The 26,745-nt window shown below is 41.4% G+C and overlaps 1 protein-coding gene and 1 pseudogene across 1 annotated transcript; one reads left to right on the top strand and one right to left on the bottom strand.

The window, feature by feature from the left end:
- Window positions 1-7,058: 7,058 nt before the first annotated feature.
- On the bottom strand, window positions 7,059-9,244 carry LOC102512930 (annotated as a pseudogene).
- Window positions 9,245-19,230: 9,986 nt separating this feature from the next.
- LOC102505030 (olfactory receptor 52D1) lies at window positions 19,231-20,187 on the top strand. Its single transcript, XM_006185629.2, has one exon. The coding sequence runs from the start codon at window positions 19,231-19,233 to the stop codon at window positions 20,185-20,187; it is 957 nt and encodes a 318-aa protein (XP_006185691.1).
- Window positions 20,188-26,745: the final 6,558 nt, after the last annotated feature.

The following is a 26,745-nucleotide window of genomic DNA, read 5'->3' as shown; positions in this document are numbered from 1 at the left end:
CTTGCCTCACAGAGTAGATCAAGGAGCTGATAAACCTCAGTGTAAATAAAGATACATAAGACTCTCTAAAAAAGGATATGAAGACCCCACTGAGGTCTGAGAGGCATCACAAAGATGCTGGAAAGGACATGGATAAAGAAAATAGAGGTGCATGTGTCTGGATGGAGATTTCTCAGGTATCCTTGAAGAGAGAGGGTGGCTAAAGGCAGATTCATGTGGTGAAAATGATGTAAAAAGTACCTGCATTCAATGCTGGACTCAATTTCTTCTGACCCCACAACCCAGAGCCTTTCTTTAACTGAAGCCTTATAGGAACCAGGATGGTGTAGGGGAACAGGTACTGGCCTGGGAATCTAACGTCCTGTGATTTAACTGTGCTCTGGCATGTCCTGGCTGTGTAAGCTTCAGCAAATCTGTTTCTCTTTCTACACCTCAATCTCTTCTTTTTTATAACTATCTCTATGGAAATTTTAAAATATCCTTTATGGCTTTGATGTTCTTTTATTTTCCTTCTTAATTTTTGGTCAAGCAAAGAATAGCTGTGACGATTTGCTAGCGATGCTAAGGACAACAAAAATAAGGTAGAGATGGGACTGGAAGTGTGTATAGAAAGGGTCTTCTAAGAGCCATAGTATTGGGGGCTTTTTTTTTGAAGGGGTAATTAGGTTTGTTTGTTTGTTTATTAAATAGAGGTACTAGGGATTGAACCCAGGACTGCATGCTTGCCAAACACACACTCTACTACTGAGCTATACCTCCCCCCAAAAGCCATAGCTGTTAATCTACATCATGGATTATAAAAAAATCTAGAAATGCTTATCTATCCATGCTCATCTAAAGTTTATAACTAGCTGATTTCTCCTGCTTTTATAATCTCCTGGGTGACTTTTACATATTGTTTCTCAGAATTCATAAGGTAAGACCATGTGAGCTGGCTCTGCTGTTAGAGTCGTGGAACTGGTAGTAACCACTTTGCTCCTGGATTTCTGAACCTTTCTTGTACTCAGAGTCCTGCTTTCCTCTCTGAACTTGCAACAATGTTAATGAGTCAGAGAAACATGGATCTCAAGGAAACTGATTCTGGAAAGGGAACAATCTAGAGAATACAGTGAATTACCCAGAGTCACACAATCAGATAGTGCCATGGCAAGAACCACAAGTCCACAGAACTTTCCACCTGCTCTGCCCACTCAGCTCAGATGCTTCTATCTGATAACCACCACTCAGTCTCTCCCTCAGCACCTCACCCTACCCCTTTCCCAGTTTAACCCTTTCTTGGGGCAGGCTTCAGGACAGTCCGCTAGCTCACCCCGACTGGGTTTCAGAACTCACCAGAAGACAGACAGATGAGAGACACCCACAGAACTACACTTCCTTCTCTCCAGCTGCGACAGTGCGTTCACGCCGGCCTCTTTTATGTTTCATTCTAAGACCCTGGAGAGAGAGCAAAGAGTGATGCTGACTTCATGTCTGAAAACACATCAGGAAGGCTCTAGTCTCCTGAGGTTTTCCACGACTACTGAGAATAAAGCACATACTCTTAGCTGAAAAAGAACTCAGCAACCTGCCAGAGCAATTCTCTACCCAATGCAAGACACCGTCTGGTGGCCGCTGGGCAGGCATATAAGAGAGGAGCTCGTTACCTTCTAAGAAATCCCAGCATTTTGTGATCTGTTGACCTAGTACGACAAATAAGGGCTAATGAGAAAATAAGTTTACTTTTCTTACTCCTTTAAATGTACTGAAAGGATTAGTTCTTTCCTTACCCTTGGATGAGAACTCAGTTCCCTATGGTCCTGGTCACATTCAGAAAATAAAACATCCTCTGGTGACTATTAGACTGCTCAGCCTCTTGGGACAGTCACGCTTTCCAGGGTTCAGAGGCACAGCCTTTCGTCTTCTCCCATCCTTCACTTGCTAAGCATGTTCTCTGGCTCCTCCTCCCCTGAGAAGCCACAAGGGCAAGGGGAAGATTCACAGTTGATTATGGTTCAGTTAGCTGCTGTCATGTGTCCCAGGCATGCTAAGTGTTTAGAGCTGACTCTTTCTTTCATTGGGTGCTTTCCTTGATGAATGAAGAGCCTTCTCCCCATCTTTTCCTTCTCCACTTGATTTAAACTAATATATGGTTGCCTTTGATTCCATCCACAAGCCAGGCCCCCTTTGTAAAACCATACATTCTTCTGGCCAAGATCTCAGACAACAGCACGCTGTAACATGTAGCCCACCCAGGAAATGGTTGCAACAAATGCCCTACCGCAGAACAGGAATAGGCTCCCATTCAATCCTGCTATCAGAACAGCAAGGGAGCTTTTATCGCTCTATTCAGATTTTCAGACATAAGTAAGGAACCAGTCTGCTATGCCTCGCTTTCCCCAAACCTCAGGGGACGTTTGTTTCCTGAGCAGAATTCTCGAGGATCCTCTCTTTTGCTTCAAGGGAAGTGCCGTGTAACTCCCTGCCCCGTTCTTGGGTGTGAGGTGAGGCCTCGCTCTTTCCAGTGGTTCTCTTCAGGAACCTCTACTTACATCCTAGAATTCATAACTCCTTCGAGTCTGTAATTAGGGCAGGATTTCTCAGCCTCAGTGCTGTTAACATTTTGGGAGGGATAGTTCTTTGTTGTAATGTGACGTCTTGTGCATTGTGAGATATTTAGCAGCATCTCTGGTCTTAACCTAATAGATGCTCTACCCCATTTTTGACAACCAAAAATGTTTCTAGACGTTACCAAATGTCCCCTGAGGGACAAAATAGCCCCTGGTTGAGAACTACTGAATTCAGAGGAGTTTACAAGTCAGGTAACCAGTTCTATGAAAATGAATTCACAATTTCCCCATGGTTGTCCATTAAGAATATAATATCCATTGTCTTCATGTATTAGCTATGTTAAGATATGCAGAAGCCATTTAAAAATTCTGTTCCACATGCAAAACATCTCAAACAGTTAGATTAGAATTCTTCCTCTCAAAAGGCCATTTTCTGAGCTCAGTTAAGCAATTTTGTATTTGTCTATTCTCTGTTATCAAATCATTCCCTCTGCAAGGATTGAGCTGTTGCGTGTACACAAGACCCTTCACTGCTCCTCTTCTGAGTGATCTCTCTTCACTCCAAGACTTATAACATTTGTTTCTGTCTTTCTGAACCTCTTGCAGATTCTGAAACAAATATGCCATTTCACTTAATCACAACTCTGCAAGGTCCTAGAAGAGATCAATAGAGAATGTAATATAAGCATTTATTAGGCTAGGAATCTTCCACAGGGCAATTTAAGCTGGGAGATAGTAGATAAGGAGCCAGCCAGATGAAGGGAAGAGCCTCCAAGACTTGGGGAACAGCACTTGTGAAGGCCACGTGTAAGGAATCAACCTTGAATATTCAAGGAACTGAAAGATCATTAAAGTTGCAACAAAAAGAACAAAGGGGCAATGGCTCAAGATAAAGTTTGAAAGAAGGGAGTTGTCATATCACATAGGGTCCTCTGGGCCATACAGAAGGTTGGACTTGATGGTAATGGAAATGGAAATAATATAATGAAATTTTCCTTAATGCATTTCTGTAATTTGCAGAGTGGATTGGGTTAGGGCTGAATAACATAGGGAAATCAGTAAAGGCTGCTATAATGATCTAAGGTTGACATGTTGATATTCTGATGAGAGAATAACTGGGAATGGGAAGAAGTCACACCAGTTTAATGCAAATGTGTTGAGTTAAGCTGTGCATAAATAAAAGATCACTGCACAAAACAGTGATAGAAATTTCTTTCAGTGTTCAGAAGTACTCACTTTCCAGCTCTTGGTTATGGACCTCTGGGGCATGGGCACACACATGCACAACCTGTTTAAAGTGACTCTGAATTAATAGATAAAATTATTCAGGAGGCAAAAAAAAATTATAAGCTCTTATTTTCCTAATAGACATAAAAATTCATTATATATACGTATGTGTGTATTTATGGATGGATGGATAGATGTGTATGTTTTTGAGTATGTCTGGTATAGTTTTTGAGTATGTCCTAACTACTTTTTTGAGGATGTCTGGCTATGTTAATGAGACTGAAGAGTACAGAGATAAGTAAGACAGGCTTGCTGCCCATGAATTGCTTGCAGTCTAGTTGAGGATTCAAGCTGCCCAAAGTAACTTATATGATTAAGGTACATTCCAAGTACAATGAGGACACAAAGCAGATGTGGAACAGTTCTACTTGTGTGAAGGAAAAGCTGGGCTGGTCTAACAAGATAACTCACAGGTCTAGGAATGTGAAGGAGAGGCTGGGCTGGGCTAACAAGATAACTCACAAGTCTAAGTATTGGAATACTGATCTGAGTTCTGCTGGACTAACTTGTAAATCTAAGTTAATTAGTGTTGGTTTGCTGTTCATGTTTTTTTGCTAGCCAGCTAGGTTTTCAAAGAGACATATCTGGCTTTGGAATGTTGGTTTGCTGCCTCCCCGCCTCCACTTTTGTGATGATAATGCTGCTAAAGCTGTTGCATGCCTATTGGCCTAATACCCCAAGCTTGTACTTTACCCTATAAAACCTCATGCGCACATCTTGGAGGTGCTCAGAGCTTCGGAGCAGAAGGCCCTCTGAGCCCGCTGGCGTAATACATCTGAGTACTCCAACCCTCCGAGTGGTGCTTGTTTCTTGACTGGCCTGTCGTTTCCGTAACATTTCGGGTTCAAGAGAATCTTAGACAAAACATTTCTTTAGACCATGGCTGATGCACATGATATTTTGAAGCTAAACATTGGATTTTACATTGATTCTGCTGAATACAAACACTGAGTAAATAAGCAATGCGTATTATCATATAATTTTCAGAACAATTCATTTTATATACTCTTTGAAATAAACAAGTGAGGTAGCTGAATCAGAGATCCCATTTTACAGTTGAGGAAATTAAGACTGAATTCAGTCTACTCACTCAAGGGTCACCTCTTTGGATGGGGTAAGTAACCTTGTAGGAGTAATCATTTCACAGTGTCTGTGTGTAACAAGTCATCATGTTGTTCACCTTAAACTTACACAAAGTTATATGTCAGTTACAACTCAATGAAGCTGGGAAAATGAAAGAACAAAGGGAAAAAAATGCCACCTCTAATTTGCATTTCTCTCTATAGAGGAGTTATGGGCACCGAGGGAGAAGAAATATTTCCTAATACGAGATTCTGATTTAAGGAAATTAGTTATTAGTTCAAATACTCATTTATTAATTTGTTCACTCCTGATTTCCTTCTGTTATCACTTATTATGGATTACTCATCCAGGTTCTCACTAATTCTTTCATATTGCTCTCATCATCAGCCACGCTCTGAATGGAGGAGACACAGTATGTCCTGATGTGGATGGGCAAAGTGTTTGACAAGGTTGCGGCTTTAGGGAGCTCAGATTCCATGAGGGGAGAGCAGATAGACATGAAAGAGTGAAGGGAGGTCACAGGAGAGATATAAACAAAGGGCCACTGAGTTCAACGGTGGTTGGCAGGTCCAAGTGCCTACATATTTCAGGGCCTCCTGTGTAAAAAGAACATGCCAAGAATCCTGAAGTCTAGTTCTGACTGCTTTAGTATCGTAGCTGTTGTATGAGTCAGTGTTCTTCAGATAAACAGAACCAATAGAATACGTGTACAAAAAGATTTCTTAAATTTATTATAAAGAACTGACTGTCACAATACGGAGACTCAGGAGTCCAGACGCAGGAGAGCCAATGGCACAGTTACCGTCCGAGTCTGAAGCCCCGAAAACCAGGAGAGCCAGTGGTGAAAGCTGCAGTCCCCATCTGGAGGGTCTCCAAAGGCAGGAGAGGGCTCATAGCCAGCTCTAAGATGATCAGACAGAGAATTCTTTCTTAGGCACTCAGCTTTTTATTCTATTCAGCAATTCAGTGGATTGGATGAGGCCCAGTCACACCGGGGAGGACCGTGTGCCTTACTCAGTTTATCCATTCAAATGTTAATCTCATCCAGAACTACCCTCACAGACACACCCAGAAATAACGTTAAACCAAACATCCAGATGCCTTGAGGCTCAGTCAAGTTGACCCATGAAATTAAGCATTACAGTTATCAGACTCTAAAACTCAGCTTTTCAAGCAGCAAGGTAAGAAGGGCTTTGGATCCTGATTGCATCGAAACTGCTCACCCAAGCTAAACTTGCATGCTGATAATGCTGTGATTCCCAGCCCGCAATTACTCCATCTGTGCCTCTGTCTTTTTCAGAATTGTGCAAGCCCATAACCAGAAGCCCCAGCCTTGTTACCAAGTGTCTTGAAGTTTGTTCCCTGGTCCTTTTGGAAAAACCTCCTAACATTGTAGTAATATTTGTCATTCTCTAAGTTACTCTTGAAAAGAGATAATTTTTCTGTCTCTAGAGAACATTGACATGGTTGATTTTTGGATGAAACCCAAGATGGTCCAGGCAGGTGCTGGCCCATATACTAGACTAAATGTTTGATCCTTTCACAAAAAGCATAACACTGACATCCATTGATCCTTTCCTCCTCTGGTGTTCGGATGGTTCTTCCTCCAACACAAATCTTCCAGGGCTTCTAGATCTACCAAAGAGTCAGGACATAACCCTGCAGAGCATCTTGAGAAATCTGCGGTGTCGGAGCCAGCCGACAATGAGCAGGTCCAAAAACCTGTGCTGCAGGACTGAGAAAAGAAAGAAGACAACAAGAAGACAACAAAGGTGGGGTTGAGAGGGACACACTCTAAGTCCGCAAGACGCAAGACTCAGAATGGACCCCGAGTTTATTTCCAGCAGTCAATTTATACAATTTTGACAATTCAAAGCATGCATTCCTTCACGTAGGCATAAGCATTGTAACCTTTACCCTAATCGTAAACCACCATGTGCTAAGATTGTTAACTTGTGTGCTGATTATATCTTCTTTAATAATGTCACTGGTATCCTATTTGCATAGGATGTCCTTAAGGCTTAAGATTCCTTGACGCAAACATCTTCAAGGGGTGGCGGGACAGAGATTGTCTTTAACAGATAAACCTCAAAGCCTGACGCCAGCACTCAAGATTTATTATCCTGTTAGTGCCGACCGTCCTCAGGTCATGAGTTGGCTCCCCACACTGCGGCAGATCTCCTTTGTCTTAATGGAATAGATAATAGGGTTGAGCATGGGAGGCACAAAGAGGTAGATTATAGACGAGGATATGGACAGCATGGGGCAGGCCAGCTCCAAAGCGATGCACAAGGGACACACTCACCATAGGCACATGGAAGATGAGCACAGCTAGGATATGGGACACACACGTATTGAGTGTCTTGAGGCACTCCCCTCGGGAGGCGATGGCTAGCACTGATTGAAAGATGAACACATAGAAGATGAAACTGAGTGCAGAGTCCAGGCCGAAGGTGAATAGCACAATGGACCACCCATAGTGGCTATTAAGGGAGACATCAGAGCATACCAGCCTTATCATAACTGCATGAAGACAGTAGGCGTGGGAGAGAATGTTCTGGGGGTGACAGAAGGGCAGTCTGCAGCAGCAGTGGTAAGACCAGGGTGAGAGCAAAGCGTCGGAGGACAGCACTCAGGCCCATCACCACGACGCGGGCGTTAGTGAGCACGGAGGCATAGCGCAGTGGGTTGCAGATGGCCACATAGCGATCGAAGGTCATAGCCAGAAGGATGCCAGACCCTGTCCGAGCAAAGAGGTGGATGAAAAACATTTGGGCCAAGCAGGCATTAAAGGCAATCACTCGGGCATGGAAGCAGAGGGCAGCTGATAAATTATGGTGCAGACAAGCCAAAGCAAATTGCAAAAGCTTAAGAAAAATTGAGAAAGGAAAACTATAACATTGAAGACATTCTATTCATTACCTTATTTTTCCTATGGGTGGTTAAAAAGCAGCATTCTTTAATTTCCGTAACAGACCATTGTTTTCCTTCTCACAGACTTTCGAACTCAAGAGTAGATGATGAGAAATGTTGCCTTTACATCAGACCAAATGAGGTTGTGAGAAAGGCTGATAAGAGTCATCAGTGCATTTTACATCTTTCCCTTTGGTCTCTTGCACTGCAGAGTTTCAGAAACAACCATTCGAGGAAGGAGCTACGTTTAGGAATATTGCACAGTATTTCTATGGCGCATCCAAGACCCTCCCAGAGCCTGGGCTGAGTGGCTTTGCCTACTAGTTTTGGAATTTGTTAGATCCCTTCTGTCTTTCATGAATCATTCCTAATGTTTCAGTTTAATTACCCACTACTGAGTACTTTATTATTTTATGTTTTCCTTGGGGGGAAAATGTTTTTCTGCCAGAAAATTTTCAGTTTATATCAATGAACAATCAGATGGGAAATCAGAGAGAAATTCTCTACCCGAGGGATACGTGTTTTGGACAACAGATTCCGGGAACTACTGCTGAAGGATGGAGATGCTGAGTAAGGGCACTGGGTCTGAAGAGGCAGAGAGGAGGAACTGGATAAGCCCTGGGAAACCCGTCCAACATAATGAGCTCTGATTAGTACTGCACAAAGGAACTGACACTGAGGGTTTTAGAGGAGACTGTCTTAAGGAGACACATGCCCCCCCAACTTCTTGAGCACCCCACCCTTGAGTTTCATTTCATCATGTCACATATTCCACTATAAGGAAGTCTAAAATTGTCTTAACTAAAAGCCAGCTGCCACAGAATCCGGCCACTTGTAGTACCTCTTTCCTGTCCTCATTGGAGATGATGCTTGAGTTCAGCTGAGTGTTCTTTTCTATTCCTTAATAATTTTTCTCCATGTTCATGCCAAGCAAAAAGTGGGAGCAAAGGATGGAGAGAGAAGTGAAAAGTCAGAGGGAGAAAGATCAAAGGGCAGCAGGAAAGGCAGAGAGTGGGGAAGAGACAGAGAAAAAGAGATAAAGAATATAGAAGAAACAATATAAAAATGGGAAGGAAAAGGGCATGCAGGTCCAAGAAGGGATTTTAAAAAGACAGTGGCTGGAACATTGAACCTGGAGAGGGAGAAGGAAGAGAAGACAAATAAGAAGACAGAGGAACAGCTACAAGGAAGTGCCCCAGCCTGACCCAGGTGCTCCAGGACGATGGGGCTGTGTTTCCCCCAAGCTAGGCCAAGGCTGTAGCAGACCCCACACACATCGCGTTGCGCAGAAGCTGCCTCTCAGGCTCTGAGCGGTGGAGGGGCTGTGGCAAGCTGTGATATCTCCCAGCTAAACCCTGTTGGGAACAGGCTCCTTGCGGTGGGGTCCCAGTGGACACCTCTTGCTCTATTCCCATGGGTGTTTCAGACCTGTCTGCAAAGGCCAAGGCAACACAGTTGTAACCCAGCAGGACCCTACAGGACCTTCCTGGGGCACACTCCTCCCCATGTCCTCTGCCTGCTCTTGTTTCTGGAAAAGCCTTAGTCTCCCAGGCCTCCCCGGAGTCACAAAGGCCTGGCTCAAGAATTAATGATTGAAAGTGAGACAGGAAGGGGGCAGGGCACAGCCATTCAAGGAATGCTACAGCAGTTAACATCAAACAGGTGAAAGATTCAACCCCCAGGAGGCCTTGAGGCTTAAGATGGTGGTAGGTACGCCCATTGTAATATATTAACATGGTGACTAACATGCCCACAGGCCCATGGCAGTCCTAAAAGGTTAACCACAAAAGGTCAAAGAGTGGGAAATGGCCAACTTCCTGGGAATCCCAGCCCCTTCCCCAGACTAGTTAGACTGGTCCTTCCACTTATCAGCATATGAAGCCACTGAGCCCATAGAAACTGGTAACTGGGTGCCTCAGTGCCTTGCGGCCACAGCCCCCTCTCTCTGGCCGACACTGTCTATGGAATGTGTACCTACTTTTAATCTGAGCACCCAACCCCCACACCTTGTGGCCTTTCTCTTGCCTTTCAATGAATCTCTCTGAATAAATCTACCTGTACTCAACTGTGGCTCACTCTTGAATTCTTTCCTGCGCGAAGCCAAGGACCCACACTTGGCGGGGCACGTCCCACGGGCTCAGCCGGAGCCGGGGACACGGCCCTCCTCACGCCCCACATCAGTTTTTCCTGCATCAAAAGGATGTGAACATGTAGTGACCAAAGTAGCAGTTGGGCCAGGAGAACTGGTACCAATTTAAACAGTAGATCAATTGTATGGTGGTCACAGAATCTTTAGCTCCTCCCTGAAATACACAGATAACAGTATCTGATGCACATTTCCTTAGTCATTTTGCAGGTACTAAAATCCCTATCAAATGGAGGAAGTTAACTACTGAATGACTATGAGCACGCAGCCCCAGACCTACTGGAGGCCGAGGATTGATAATGTTAATCCCTGTGACACTGCTCTATCAGAGGATTGTGCTCAAGCTGATCACAAATCCTGCAACTCCCCTTCCTCACCTTGCCTTTAAAAATGCTTTCTTGAAACCCATAGGAGAGGTAGGGTTTTTGCTCTTTAGCTGCCCCAGATTCCTTGTCCTGTGCCTTACACTAAATGCTGCACTTTCTGCTGCCACCACCAGGTGTCAGTAGACATCAGTAGATTGACTTCCTGTGCGTGGGCCAGGGTACCCAAGTTTGCTTCAGTAACACCTCTTCCCCTCTAGCTGAGCAGGGCTTATCTGCCTCCATTCCAAGTCCTCATGGCACCTTAGATCCTCTCAAGAATGGGTCCCAAGGAACCTCGGGCAGGTGAGGAGTGTGAGTGCCAACAATATAACTCATTCTTCCTGACCTTCATCTCTTGGGTTTCTTTTTTCCAAGCCGAGTCCCCACTCCAGGGCTCTCTTCTTATGGAAACTTCAGAAGCTGGGATGTAGGGTTGGTTAGAGTCATAGGTGATAGAAAATACAATAATCATCAATGATGCTCAGTGTTTACAATGTTCCTTGGACTCCGCTAAGAATTTCATGTGCTTTGTCTTTTTCAATCCTAACAATCAAATTTGGAGAGAAATATTATCTTCCCATTGTACAAATGAGAAAAAATGAGTTGCCCAGGAGGTCAAATTAAGTTCGAATTTATAGTACCACTAAGTAGCAGAGCCGTATTCAAACACAGATCACTCATTTATTCACTGAACATTTTCAGAAAACCTAATATGAAATTTTATCCAGTAAAAACCCTGGAACAAATGGCGTCCACTTATTCATTGTTATCATTTCTATCTTTTTTTTTTCCTGTTTATCCTTTTTTTCCCTATATAATTTATAATTGATTGTCTCTCTGCTTTTGCCTCTGTTTGCAAACTCCCTCAAAAATAAACAGAGAAAACTAAAAAAGGAAAAGAATAAAAGAAGCTAAATCAATTTCTTCCATTCTTATGACTGTAAATGTTTGGCTTTCCCACAGGGCTGAGACCTGGAATACAAACCCTAGCCCCTTCCTCCGTGCCCCTCACCCAGACCCAGGCTTTGCGTCTGCTTTATGTGTGGTGTCACATGGATAAATGGGTCCCAGGCAGTTAAACTTTTAAGTTTCAATGATTACATGATTCTATAATTTTATTAAATTTTATCATTAAAATATAGTTCATATACTGTAAAATTCAGTTTTAAGTGTTCAATTCAGTGGGGTTTTTTTTCAGCATATTTAGAGTTGTGCAACTGTCACCAACATATAATTCCAGAACATTTCTATCCCTCAAAGATGAAAGTCTGTTATCATTAGCATTCACTCTCCATTCTCATTCACCCCTGGCAAGAACTAACTTGTTTTCTGTTTTTTTAGACTTGTCTATTCTGAACATTTCATATATATAATAATAAAATATGTGGGGTTTTGTAGGCTGGTTTATTTCACTTGCAAAATGTTTTCAAGGTGCATTTTATATCAGTACTTCATTCCTAATATAATATTCCGTTGTATGAATATACCATATTTTGTTTATTAATTAGTTGATGGCTATTTGTACTGTTCTCATTCTTTGACTATTAGGAATAATGCTTCTTTTAATATTTGTACATAAGCTTCTGTGTGAAAATATGTTTTTAGTTCTTTAACATATATACCTAGTAGTAAAATTGCTGACTCATTGGTAACACTATGTATAACTTTGAAGAAAAGCCAAACTGTTGTCCTAAATGGCTTCACCAATTTACTTTTCCACCAGCAATGTATGAGGAGTCCACCTTCTCTACATTTTTACTAACATTTGTTATTTTCTGTTTGTGTGTGTGTGTGTTTTATTAATTTCGTTTTTGTTTATAGCCTTCCTAATGTGTATGGAGCAGTATCTCTCTTTTTTTCTTGAAGTATAGTCAGTTTACAATGTGTCAATTTCTGGTGTACAGCATAATGTGTCAGTCATATGGGGGAGCACAAACTTGGATTAACAAACTTTGATATTGTAACATTAATTTTGCTAAATTCTATTCTCAATCTGACATAAGCATATGGAATTGTACAATCAAACTTAAAGTTCTTACTTCTAAATTGTATCTACCCTTTTTACTATTGCGTAAAGAAAAATGTGTAAGAGCTCAAGCGTTAATCTCTCAGTTAAGTCGTCACCTTATCTGTGGAATTTAGTTTAGTTGCTTTAAAGCTGCTTTAAAGCTAGCAGAAGGCTGCTACGACCCGTCTCCTTGCCGTAAGAAGCAGAGACATGCTTTGCCTGCTTGCTTAGCTTGAGCTCATGCGTTAAGGGCTGCTTGTACTTATGGAAAGCCATCACTCTCACTTGCTCTAACCAGCAGGACGTACTTCACTTATCTACGGCGTAGGTGGCTGGAGTGGAGCTGCTGGCACTCACAGAAGGCTGAGACTTAGCCCTTAGCTGGGAACAGCGAGGCTGCTTTGCTTGCTCAGGTTACCTTTGATCATTTAACAAGAAGTCTTGTGGTGGCCAGATTTTGTTACCGATTTTTTAAATCCAGTTCCTGAAACAGGGACACTGCAACCCTCTTGATGAGTACTCTAGGCTTTATGGAGACTTTGTGCCTTTCAAAAGAACAGTTTATGACTTCTGCCTGTTTTGTGTATTCGTTAAGCTTAGCAATCAGTGTTAGTTGCCCTTTATCCTTGGTTATTTATTATCGATTGTTAAGCCCCCCGGCCTTTGAAAATTTTAACCTTTCCCATATCATGAAATTGAGATTTACGTTCTTGTTTTTCACAAAAACCGTTCGTCTGCAACTTTGTTGATTTGTGTCTGAGCACATGTGCCTTGCCCCCTGCCCTTTACACAAATTCCGATGACGTATCTACCTTTTGATTATTCTCAATAAAAATGAGGGTCTTGGAGGAGTTCGGGGAGTTGACCTCCGGCTCCCTCTCACTCTCTTGACTTGATAAAGTCTTGAGTAATTTCGTTCTTCTACAGTGGGACTTTTCTGGACAAAACCCACAGTCATACATGTACATACATATATTCCTTTTCATATTATTTTTCATTACAGGTTAATACAAGATATTAAATATAGTTGCCTGTGATATCCAGAAGAAACTTTTTGTTTATCTATTTTGTATGTAATAGTATCTGCAAATCCTGAACTCTCAATTTATTCCTTTCCAACCCATTTCCCCCCTGGTAACCATATGCTTATTTTCTATGTCTGTGAATCTGTTTCTTTTTTGTAAATAACTTCATTTGTGTCATTTATTTTATTTTATTTTTTTAGATTTCACCTATAAGTGACATTATATTTGTTTTTTCTCTTTCCGGCTTAAGTCACTTAGAATGACATTCTCCAGGTCCATTTATGTTGCTGCAAATGGCATTATTTTATGATTTTTTATGTGTGAGTAGTATTCCATTGTATAAATATACCACAGCTTCTTTAACCAGTCATCTGCCGATGGGCATTTATGTTGTTTCCACATCTTGGGTATTGTATATAGTGCTGCTGTGAACATTGGGGTGCATGTGTATTTTAGAATTATTGTTTTTCTCTGGACATATGCCCAGGAGCAGGACTGCTGGATCATATGGTAAGTTTATTTTTAGTTTCTTAAGGAATTGCCATATTGTTTTCCATAGTGGCCACACCAAACTACATTCCCACCAACAGTGTAGGAAGGTTCCCTGTTCATACCCTCTCCAGCATTGTTTGTGGACTTTTTAATGATGGCCATCCTGACTGGTGTGAGGTGATATCCCACTGTAGTTTTGATTTGCAGTTCTCTCATAATTGAGCATTTGTTCACATGCCTATTGGAGATTTCTCTGTCTTCACTGGAGAATTGCTTGTTTAGGTTTTCTGCTTATTTTTTTGGATTGGGTTGTTTGTTTGTTGTTGTTAAGTTGTATGAGCTGTTTGCATATTCTGAAAATTAAGCCCTTGTCAGTTGCATCATTTGCAAATATTTTCTTCCATTCTGAATATTGTCTTTTTGTTTTGCTTCTGGTTTCCTTTGCTGTGCAAAAACTTATAAGTTTAATTAGGTCCCATTTGTTTGTTTTTGCTTTTATTTCTAGTGCCTGAGTAGACTGCTGTAGGAGACATTGCTCATATTTATGTCAGCAAAAGTCTTGCGTATGGTTTCTTCTAGGAGGTTTATTGTGTCTTGTCTTAAGTTTAAGTCTCTGACCCATTTTGAGTTTGCTTTTGTGTGTGGTGTGAGGAGTGCTCTAACTTCGTTGATTCACCTGCAGCTGCCCAGCTTTCCCAGCACCACTTGCTGAAGAGACTGTCACTTCTCCATTGTATATTCTTGCCTCCTTTGTTGAAGATTAGTTGCCCATAAATCTGTGGATTTATTTCTGGGCTGTCTATTCTGTTCCATTGATCCATATAGCTATTATTGTGATAACTCCATGTTGTTTTGATTACTGAAGCTCTGTAGTATTGTCTGAAGTCTAGAGGGTTATTCCTTCAGCTTTGTTCTTTTTCTTCAATATTGCTTTGGCAATTCTGGGTCTTTTGTGCTTATAGACAAAATTTAGAATTATTTGTTCTAGTTCTGTGAAAAATGTCCTCGGTAATTTGATAGGGATTGCATTAAACCTATAGATTGCTTTGGGTAATATGGCCATTTTAACAATTGTAATTTGTCTAATCCAAGAGCATAGGTTATCTTTCCATTTCTTTAAGTCATCTTTAGTTTCCTTAATCAATGTTTTGTAGGTCTCACATATGTCTTTAATCTCCTTGGTCAAGTATATTCCTTTTTTTTTTTTTTAATATTTTTTGATGCAAGTTTAAAAGACATTGTTTCTTTCCTTTCCTGATATTTCATTGTTAGAGTAAAGAAATGCAACTGATTTCTGTATGTTAATCTTGTGTCTTGCTACCTTGTGTATTCTGTTATAAGCTCTAGTAGTTTTTGTGTGGAGCCTCTAGGGTTTTCTACATATAGTATCATGTTATCCATGTATAGTGAAAATTTTACCTCTTCTCTTCCAATTTGGATCGCTCTCTCTCTCTCTCTCTTTTTTTTTTTTTTACATTTTTTTTATTGAGTTACAGTCACTTTACAATGCTGTGTCAAATTCCAGTGTAGAGCACAATTTTTCAGTTATACATGAACATACATATATTCATTGTCACATTTTTTTTCAGTGTGAGTTACCATAAGATCTTGCATATATTTCCCTGTGCTATACAGTATAATCTTGTTTATCTATTCTGTATTTTGAAATCCCAGTCTGTCCCTTCCCAACCTCTGCCCCCTTGGCAACCACAAGTTTGTATTCTATCTCTATAAGTCTGTTTCTGTTTTGTATTTATGTTTTGGTTTTTTTTAGATTCTGCATGTAAGTGATCTCATATGGTATTTTTCTTTCTCTTTCTGGCTTACTTCACTTAGAATGACATTCTCCAGGAACATCTACGTTGCTGCAAATGACCTTATGTTGTTGGTTTTTATGACTGAGTAGTATTCCATTGTATAAATATACCACATCTTCTTTATCCAGTCATCTGTTGATGGACATTTAGGCTGCTTCCATGTCTTGGCTATTATAAATAGTGCTGCTATGAACATTGGGGTGCAGGTGTCATTTTGAAGTAGGGTTCCTTCTGGATATATGCCCAGGAGTGGGATTCCTGGGACATGGATCTCTTTTATTTCTTCTTCTTGTCTGATTACTATGGCTAGGACTTCCAATACTATGTTGAATAGAAGTGGTGAGAGTGGATGGAGTGGTATCTCATAGGAATTTGGATTTGCATTTCCCAAATGACTAGTGACGTTGAACATCTTTTTTTGTGTGTGTTTATTGGCTACTTGTATATCTTTTTTGTAGGAATTTCTGCTCAAACCATTTGTCCAGTTTTAATTGATTTGTATTTTTGTTGTTGAGTTATAAGAGTTCTTTATATATGTTAGATATAAAATTCTTAACAGATACATGATTTGCAAATATTTTCTTCCATTCTGCAGGTGTCTATTCACTTTCTTGACACTGTCCTTGGAAGGGCAAAAGTATATTTTTTGTCAAGTCCAATTTACCTATTTTTTTCTTTGGTCACTTGTGCTTTTGGTGTGTCATATCATAAAACCATTGTCTAATACAGAGACACAAAGATTTATATTTAAGTTTTTTTTAAGATGTTATAGATTCGTCTTACATTTTAGATGTTTGATACATTTTGAGTTAATTTTGTTATGTAGTTTGAGAGAAGGGTCCAACATCAGTCTTTTGCATGTGGATATCCAATTATCTCTGCTTCTATGACATCCCTAGAGCAGGCCCCCTGGGTTTTCATACCTGAGTGTCACAGAGAATTAATAACTACATTTACCTAGCCCTCTACCTGAGGATGCTGGAGCTGGAGCTAAGCTGAAGACACTCAATGAGCACACAAAAGTGAGACTACATCAGACATCTCAGATTACACACTCAGACCTTACTATCCTTTAAATCACAACCATACAATCTGCACAAAAAAGACTTCCATATCTCTGAACAACCATTACATTCAGGTACACATCACCTGCACAACCTGCTGTTCCACCACACACTCTCCCGTAGAGCCTTGCACTGGTATGTGACACTCATCACAGAGCCCCAACCTCGGTGCACTCAACTTGTGGATGGATGTGAATCACACAGGTATGTCCTTGAAATTGTATTTCCCAAAAATACCTGTTCAGAGAAAGAACTCGAAGTTGAATTATTGAAGTCTAGATCTTAGAGGGAGACCTCAAAAACTTAACCATCATAGTGACCGAGAAACAAGGCTGAGTGAGACAAATTTGGGAAGATTCCCCTATACCACCCAGACTGGGGCTGCTGTACAATGTCTTCTTTCCTGTGATTTCCCTTGGAGAGCAGTCCTGCTTATACATAATCCTTCTGGTCCTCACATCCACAGATGCTCACAGAGTAGCAGCTTCCTTACAATGGCCTTTTGAAATTGTTCTTTGTGGATAAAGAGGGGAAGAGAAGATGGGAGTAACCCCAAGGTCTCCACCACACAGCTGCTTTCCTTTAGCCACTGGGGCCGTCTGTGAAAGTCTCTGAGCAGATAAGAAGGGCTTTCCACTTTATCTGGCTCTTTGGAGTCCAGGTAATCAGTAATGGTATTGAAGCAGTACGTATTAGTATTAGAGTGCCTCGAAAAAGAAAGATAGGAACTAAAGTATTGCCCATATAAATGGACGGTTAAATGAGAGGAGAACACCGAACTTTAAATTAGGAGCTCTGAGACCTAATTTCAGTTCTGACATTAACATGCTTTGTGATGTAGATGACAACAGTTTATTTCTACGAACTTGGATCTCCTTTTGCTAAGACAGAGGTAGAATAATTGCTCTACCCTGTATCACTCCAATATGTACTATGGGACCAAGAGCTTGTAAAAATGGGGAGAACATTATTTTTGGTGTCCAAACTTTTTAATCCCACATACTTTACTCTTTCTCACCCACAAAAAGAGTAAGCCAGGTGTTTCCATTTTCAATTTATAAAAAAGAAAAGGTCGTGAGACATATCCAATGCTAAATAGTGAATAGGTAGAAAATCTGAGATGAGTATTTCAGGATTTTTTTTTTTTTATAAATTGAGACTTCCCAGAGAAGGGAAGGGATATTCTCAAGGTCGTACAACACTCTTGAGACAGACTCAGAAGTAACATTCAGGGTCCCAGTGTTCCTACAAAGGACTCTTTTAGGTAAACAATGCTACTGAGAGAAGAAGTATATAATACTAGCACTCTGCAACAGAAAAAAGTCTTCTCTCTTCCAGGATGGCTACTGTTGGCGAACTCTAAGACATTCCACTCCCTCCTCAATCTGCCTCTATCTGCACTTGACATTCTGATCTGGCCATTACATGCAACCGTTATACCAGTGGGAATGTAGGACTTTGAGCTGGCTTTGCCATAGCTGGGAGTGCTGCCTCCCCAGCTCCCCAACTAGCATGTCTAATGTCTCTCTTGCGTTCTTCCACTGTACCCACAGGTGTGCTCTAAATACTGCAGATACTCAGTGACGGGGTATTTGAGTGTGCTCAGGCTGCCTAGCCTCCTTACAGGCACTCCAGGTGAGATACAGAAACGAACCATGTGGTGTACATTTAGGCAGTAACCTTACAAATATAGACTAAGTAAATAAAACATTGCAGCATTAAGGCATAAGGCAGTGCTATGTTACTAAGGGTTATCAGGATTGAGTCTTTCAGAGAATATTGGTCAAACTTTCTAGGTACAGCCACAGTCATGTTGTGTGGAGATTGCAATTGTATAAAGACAGCTTAATAGGATTTTGAAAAACAGTGGATGAATGAAAAATATAAAGACTACTAAGAACTAAATTAGAGAGGAAAGGCAGAGACACTTGTTCAGATGTTTAAAAACTAGAGAGAAAAAAATAAGTGAAAAGTGGCTCCTTGGGCAAATGGAATAGCATAAACTAAAAAAAGAGTCACAAAATTTCATTAGCTGTATGCAGACAAAAGACACGTGAATGAGGTGCAGAGTGTGGTGGGAGATGAGCCTGGAAGAGTTAGACTGGGCAAATGCTTCAGTTCTTAGCTTGGTGCTTGAAACACAGAACTCAAAACACGAATTCTGAGTAAAGGAAACGGCAGATGGAAAAACGGATCATATGTGGTAATCTTTTAAATTTCTGTTTTTGAATTTTATTTTTTAAATTAAAGATACTTAGACAATTTTTAAAGGTTACTTTCCACTTAATGGTTATTACAAAATATTGTCAGTGTTGTACAATACATCCTTGAGATCTTTTAAGATTATTAAGTTAATAACAATAAAAATCTTTCTCAGAAGATGATTTCAAGGAAAGGACATGCTATGTGAATGAACCAATCTCTCCTGTTACAGGACAGGAGTACCATCACCCCTCAGACAGGGCCCTCTATTTGCCATCCAGAATGCCAGTTTCCAACAGCAGTGATGGCAGTCTCCCAGACACTCTCTTCCTGACGGGGATCCCGGGGCTGGAGTGGGCACACGTCTGGATCTCCATCCCCTTCTGTGCCATGTATCTGGTAGCGCTGGCTGGGAATGCCGCCCTCACCCTGGTCATAGTGACAGACAGTGCCCTTCACGCACCCATGTACCTCTTCCTTTGCCTTCTCTCACTCACCGACCTTGCTCTCAGCTCCACCACTGTGCCCAAGACGTTGGCCATTTTGTGGCTCCAAGCTGGTGAGATTTCCTTTGGAAGATGCCTGGCCCAGATGTTTTGTGTCCATTCTATCTATGCTCTAGAGTCCTTGGTTCTTCTTGCCATGGCCTTTGATCGCTATGTGGCTATCTGCAACCCCCTGAGATACACAACCATCCTCAACCATACCGTCATAGGCAGAATTGGCCTTGTTGGGATGTTCCGTAGTGTGGCCATTGTCTCTCCCTTCATCTTCTTGTTGAGGCGACTGCCCTACTGTCAGCACCGTGTCATGGCACACACGTACTGTGAGCACATGGGCATTGCTCGACTGGCCTGTGCCAACATCACTGTCAATATTGTCTATGGGCTGACTGTGGCCCTTCTGGCCATGGGTTTAGATTCTATTCTCATTGCTCTCTCCTATGGCTTTATCCTCCATGCTGTTTTTCGTCTTCCATCCCAAGATGCCCAGCGCAAGGCTCTGAGCACCTGTGGCTCACACCTCGGGGTCATCCTGGTCTTCTACATTCCTGCCTTCTTCTCCTTCCTCACCCACCGTTTTGGGCAACACCGAGTCCCCAGGCATGTGCACATCTTTCTGGCTAACCTCTATGTGCTGGTGCCTCCTGTGCTCAACCCCATCATCTATGGGGCGAGGACCAAGGAGATTTGGAATCGACTTTCAAGACTGCTTCACTTGGGGAAAATTTCAATATGAATTCTGAGCAGAGATTGGAGATAAGAAAAGTAAATGTGTATGATGGCTATCTGGATGCATTTTCACGGATGGAGATCTCTGATACAAGAGGAATGTGTTGTATGGGAGGAAGGATAAGAAAAGGTCAGATGAGCTGGAGGTATCAACAATCACACTGAGTGTATCATATCCCTAAGGCTCCTTGAGCAATTCTGAATAGCCCAGAAAGATGATAATACTTTCACTTTTGGAAAAAGTTTTCAGTTAACAATAACCATGCCTTGGTAAACCTCATTAGCTATGATAATATTTTTCCTCTTGACTCAGAAGTGTCCATGGCGTACTAAAAATCAAGTCACTTCCTGTGCTTGAAAGCAGTCTGGGTGTCATGGTGGGAGTGTTCTGTGAGTCCAAGTAGAAAATGAAAAGAACATTTGAAATTCCTCTGAATCCAAGTCTTTGGGCAGTGATTATGAGCAGGAGGTCTGAAATAAGAGTACCTGGGTTTGAATCCTGGTTTCTCTGCTTACTAGTTTTGTGGCCTTCGAGCATGTTGCTAAATCTCTTTAAGCCTCAGCTTGGCCAACAGTTAAATGGAGGATAATGTTAACATGTAACTCTTAATGTTGTGGTGAGGAATAAATAAATCAGTGAATGTAGAAAAGTTAAGACAGTACATAACAGGTAAAATGCTCAATAAATAAATGTGGGAAAGTCATGTAACCTCTCTAAATATTATTAGCCAAGTTGTTACATGTTTAGTACTGTTTCAAATTATATCACCTTACAGGGTTACTGTGATAACTATATTATATAACAACTTAAAAATATTTAGATAGTGTTTTGGATATGAATAGTGCTTATTAAAACTGTATTTTCTCCACTTTTCCTCTGGTCCTCCACTTTGAGGTTTTCTTCCTTTCAGCCATAAAATTATCCCTTGTTGAGGACTTAGGGAGACTGCGCAGAATCCAAGTGTCGTCTTTAATATCCCTTCATTGACTTAGTAACCTCAGTTTTAAAATACACAAATAGGTTAGCAGATATTCCTCCCAAAGGTTCAAAAAGATTGTTACTGGTATCTGCATTTTAAATTAAGAGCCTGTGATTTAAAGATGGTAATAGTCCTAAGGTTATGCATTTATATGAACAATGTCTTACACATTACCTAATATTTTATAATAGAAAAAAAAGTGAGACCTGGACCCATATAACCTTGGCCTTAAAACTTGGCTTTCTTATCTACTTGAGCTGCATCAACTAGGGCATTCCACTTCACCATCCTCAGCCTTAGTAAAAATGTTTATCATGGTACATGACATAAAATCAAGTATTCAATAAAGCTGGTGGTTATTGATGGCATTTGGCTAATAAACCCTAAGTATATAAAAGTGTGCTCTGTTTTATTTTATTTGCATGACCTAAAACAATCTATAGTGTTTGTCTATTTGCTTCTTGCATGATTCATTGCCATTCTAAAACTTCATCACAGCAGGCATCTTGTCTGTGACTTACATATAGTTACTAAGTATTACAAAAATATTATGGAACAAATGCGTGGGTCATACTGGTATATATCGTGTCCTTTGTTGAATTAATGAATAAATGAATGATGTCTTCATTGTGCTATTGTGATAAGTAACAACAATGGACAGTGTATGTAGAGTACCTAGCACAGTGTCTGGCACAGAGTAGATACTCGTTAATTTGATTTTTGTTTGTATTACACTGGAATAAAGTAAAATTGGTGTCAGAGGCAGGGCCAGGATTCAGGACTCTGGACTCTCTCAGTGATATTTAAAATGCACCCACCTATGGATTCGATTTACAGGATCATAGAGCTATAAGGAGCTTGAGATACTGGTAAGGAAATTTAGGTTCACAAGCGGCCAAATGATGTGTCCAACAGTTAGGACCCAATTCTCATAGTTTTGTGCTCCCCAATTCTACCCACAAATTTCTTAACCAACCGCTGTAGCTCTATACTGTCTTCATCTTCTATCTCCAATTGATGGATCAGACCAAATCCTTCCCTGTGTTGTATATCTCAGTAGATTGTGGATAGCCACGTATTAATCAAAGACCATGAAAGGAAGAACCAAGGACTCTAGAGCATAGATAAAATGGACATAAGGTTTCTGAGCCAAGCACCCACCAAAGGGAAACCCAGCAGCCTGGAGCCACAATAATGGCCAGTGTCTTGGGCACAGTGATGAAGGTGAGAGCCAGGAGGCATGAGTGAGAGAAGACAAAGGAATAGATACATGGATATATAAAGAGCACTGCCCATCACGATGACTAGGGTCAGAGGAGCACTCCCAGCCAGTCTCACCAGATGCATGGCACAAAAGGGGGCAGTACTGCACGTGTGGGCAGCCTCCAGTCCTGGGATCCCATCAGGATGAAAGTTTCAGGGAGGCTGTCAACCGTGACGTTGGAGGCTGTCAGCATCCTTATTTGATGTCAGCAGGCACTGCAGCTACTACTTCAAGGGGAAGAATAACTAGCACAAAACCCCATTGTTAAAGGACCTGTTCTTTCTACATGGCTGAAGATGCCTCACAGGCACCTCTCAGACATTATCCAGTAAAGAATACTTCTGCTCCCTTCACCTCTCTTCACCATATCGTGTGTCTGAGAGTCTAACTTCTCTCCCAACATCTTCTTTTGGGGATGATGTTTGCTATTTCTTTTCTCTTTCTCCTTTCTCCCCTTTTTTTCTTTTCTCTTTCCTCCTTTCTCTCTACTATCACTTAGACAGAGGCTAGGGCATAAAATCATCATCCCACAAGACCAAAATCAGCAGCCCAGTGTGAGAGGAACTGGATGCTTTTGACTTTACTCCAGTCCAAGAAATTGAGTTACCTGTACAAGGTATATCCTCTCCAATGTCAGTGATCTTGGTGACTCATCCCTGTCCACTTCCCTTGTCCAGCATTGCATAACCCTTAGACACTTTTTTAATATAAAGAGTCAAGTTGGAAAATACCTGACTAGACGTTATTCTCCACACAGGGCAGACAGAGGTAGACTTCAGGGAGATGGACACATCTCAGTGCTTTAGTGACTATACTTTTATTCTTGGACTATATTCTTTCATATATTTTTAAATGAATTCAACAGATATCTTTTTCTTGTTCCTCTGCTCCCTTGTATAGCTGACAAACTCCAGACTTCTGCATCATCCCTTTGATATATCTGTCCATCTTTGCTCAACCCTAGGTCTTGTTCCCATTGCCCCTTCTGAAGAAGTTATTCCACAGACCACCAACTCTGATCCGTTGGTTCCACCCTCCATAAGATTCCACACTCTGGGCAGACCTTTAAGCCTTTCCATCACCCTTATCTGAATTCAAGCCTTCGTAATCTGACCACATTCTGTTTCCTTAATGGTCATTTTGAATCCCGCACTCTCATCATCTGATTCTCTGTGTGGTGCACAGAATGAGGGTGCTAGTATCGTGAAAACCAGCTTAGAATTTCTACCACACGTGTGTGGGAAGTCACTTAACCCCTCTGAGCCTGTTTCTTTAGCTGTAAAATGAAAATAACACTCCATATATTTCAGGAATTTCTAAGGAATAGCTGTATACTCTCTCAAAAGAGAAAGGCTTCTAGTGCTTACAGAATGGTTGCTAGCTTTGTTATTATTCCCCAGCTCCCTGGGTTTCTCTCAGGTTCTCCAACATGGAAGAAATTTCAAGGAGTCACTTTCTGAATTTCTCATTTTTTTTTTTACTCCCAGTGAAAACTAACACTGACATTTAAGATCTTAAATATATTATATTAAGCAAAACAGTCAAGAATTTTAGTTACATTACCTATAAGAAGAACTGAAGTCATTTTATCACAATTTATATTTTCATTTTTCTTTATATTTCTGTGTGTGAATAAATGTCTGTGAGCTGACTAGATGCCTGCGATTGAAACTGTGTATGATTTTGTGATATACATCTACAACCGGCAGGCATCCGATTAATAGTTGCTATTGAGTAGAGATAATTCATCTTTGTGTTTCTCTCATTATGAAAGACTGAAAATTCAGGCATAAGGCTATCACATTCTATTTTCTACAGTACAATTGCTGTAGGACTGTGTGATATCCTCCATGTGAACTAGCCTACCTTTAGGTTATAATTCTACCATATGTCTCATTAACCACATTTTTCATTGTATATTATTCTGCAAATTGATGCATGTATAAGAGAGCATTGTGGGATTCAGTCCATCCATTCTGCCCAGCATCCTTCCTCCTTCCCTAAACTTTAATCTCACTTCAACACTGGTATTATAGAAAAAACATTTTAGCAGAGATCTCCCACAGACAACCCTCTTTTCCAATTTTGGATTTTCCAAGAGCATCTCACCTCCCTTTGTTCTGCCTAAAGAGATAATATGAGATGCAGGGACCACACAGTTGCAGACACTTTGGCACAGGGATTGAGCTGTGCCCTATGCACTGGGCTGATGCCCTATAGGGATCTAGCACAGGACTGTTCTTCTCCATAGTTTCCTCTTGCTGACCAAAGTTCAGCTTTCGTATACCACAGGTAACAGACAGACAGAGGATTCTGCAGCTTACTCCTACTCCACTCCTGAGAGCTCCTTCGGTTTTTTTTTTGTTTGTTTTTTTGTTTTTTTTTTGACTCTTTTGTAATCCTAAAGCTAGAATACAATAGTTCCAAGAGGGGGAAAGCAATTTGTAGAAGCCAGTAACTGCTATCAGATTGGAGGTAGCAGGGTCCAGCCCCCAGGAAGACTACTAACATTATTGTCAAGGTGTGTTACCCCACTGAGGTATCTGGAGCCAGCATGATGGAGGAGGGTGAAGCTTTCTTCTAGGATCCCAGAATACTGCCCTGCCCATCGCCCCAACTCCATCCCCAGGAATCTCCCTCATCACAGAGACCAAGCATGCATCACTGATCTTAGAAATACAGACCAATATTCTGGTGGCTACAGGCAAATGAAGAGTAAACTGTGTACCAGGCTCCCTGCTGGGAAGTGGAGTCCAAAAGATGTTTTATACACAGCCCTTGACCTCCACAACCTTCAGGTCTCTTGGCTCATGGGCATCACAACACAGTTAAGTCACAGTGTCTATCTTAGAGACATCAGTCCTCTCCAGCCCCCAGGAAGCATGAGATTCAGCTATTTCTCAGCCCAACCTCAATTGACCCAAGTCTGGCTCTGAATTTTAATCCCTGGTTTCCCCTAAAGCAACTCCATCAACATGCTCTCTCCTTTCTCATCACTTTTTATCCTGCTACATAGTTACATGTAGCCACTGGTCCTCTGAAGAATGTTCCATCCACCTACACCACGTGTCTCCTCACTGATATTAGAGGTTTACAGAAGAGAATGGATAGATTAAGAATGGATTAATGGCTTTTACTAAGACAAAGAAACCACAGAATTTAGGAAAGAAATGGGGGGCCAGTGGAAAGATGCTAATCTATACTTGGCTATGCTGAGCCAGAGCTTCCTTTGGGACACCCAGACAGGTTAGCAGTACACATAGACTCAGAGATTTGGGAACTGCGAACATAAGACTAAAAGCCAGAGCCAAGGAAATGGTCAAACTCTTTGAAGGATGACTAGAGAAAGAAATGGTGTAACATACTCTCAGGAAGCACCACTTTATAAGAGAATGGATAAGAAAATATATAAAACTAAGCAGCTTAAAGAAGGGTCAGTGTATCAGGTATGGTAGAAACATTTAGGAAGATTAGGAATGGGCAACAGTTTTGAGAAAGCTTCTGCTCTGTCCTGGGGACAAGTCCCTGACTGCAGAGGATGGTGACCAATGGAAGGGGAGGCACTTTCAAGAAATTCAGAGATAAAAGAAAGATCAAATTCTGTAGCTGAATAGGCAGCAGAGTCGAACATTTTGTAGATAAAGGAAAGAAACCTGCAGAGGAGGAGAGGATGGAGCTTCCAAATTAGTGGAGGTGGACCTCATGTAAGAGCAGGATCCTGGCACAAGCAGATATTGGAAGAGCCCTAACTGGGAGGGAAGTTAAACATATTTCCTACAACATCGAGAGGCTGGATCTAAAGACCGAGAAACATGGTCAAAGACTGAGTGGCTTTCAGAGGCCGTGAAGAAATTCACGACTTCCCGGGGGAGCAAAAGCCAGGATTTTTTCCGAGTCACTGCAGAGTTGTAATAGGGGTGGTGATAGTAGTGTTGATGGGGGAACTTGGTTGCTAACTGAGCAGGAGTAGAGATAAGGAAAAGAAAGCTCAGTATTTCCCTACCTCATGTTCAAATTTAGAAAATCCTCTGAGATCAGGGGTATGAGAATAGGTGAAGCCCAGACTCAAGATCACATAACATGATCAACCCCTCCCCCAAACAACGTTCTCTTTGCCCACCCAGCCCCCAGATCGACACCACATTTGAGGTCCAAGCAATCTTTTTTTCTTTTAATGTAGAACAGGCTTGCGCAGTGAGGGGAGGCTGTACCAGTGTGCACAATAAGAGCAGGAGGAAGTCCCAGAATAAACTACTTCTTCCCCTCCCCTTCCCTCTCTCCTCTCTGCGGGTGGTGCTTTGTGGGCACCAGCTGGAGGGAC

This window comes from Camelus ferus, chromosome 10, assembly GCF_009834535.1.
Source record: "Camelus ferus isolate YT-003-E chromosome 10, BCGSAC_Cfer_1.0, whole genome shotgun sequence".
Classification (NCBI taxonomy): domain Eukaryota; kingdom Metazoa; phylum Chordata; class Mammalia; order Artiodactyla; family Camelidae; genus Camelus; species Camelus ferus.
Note: the sequence above shows the minus strand (reverse complement) of the source record. Positions and strands in the feature narration are given on the sequence as shown.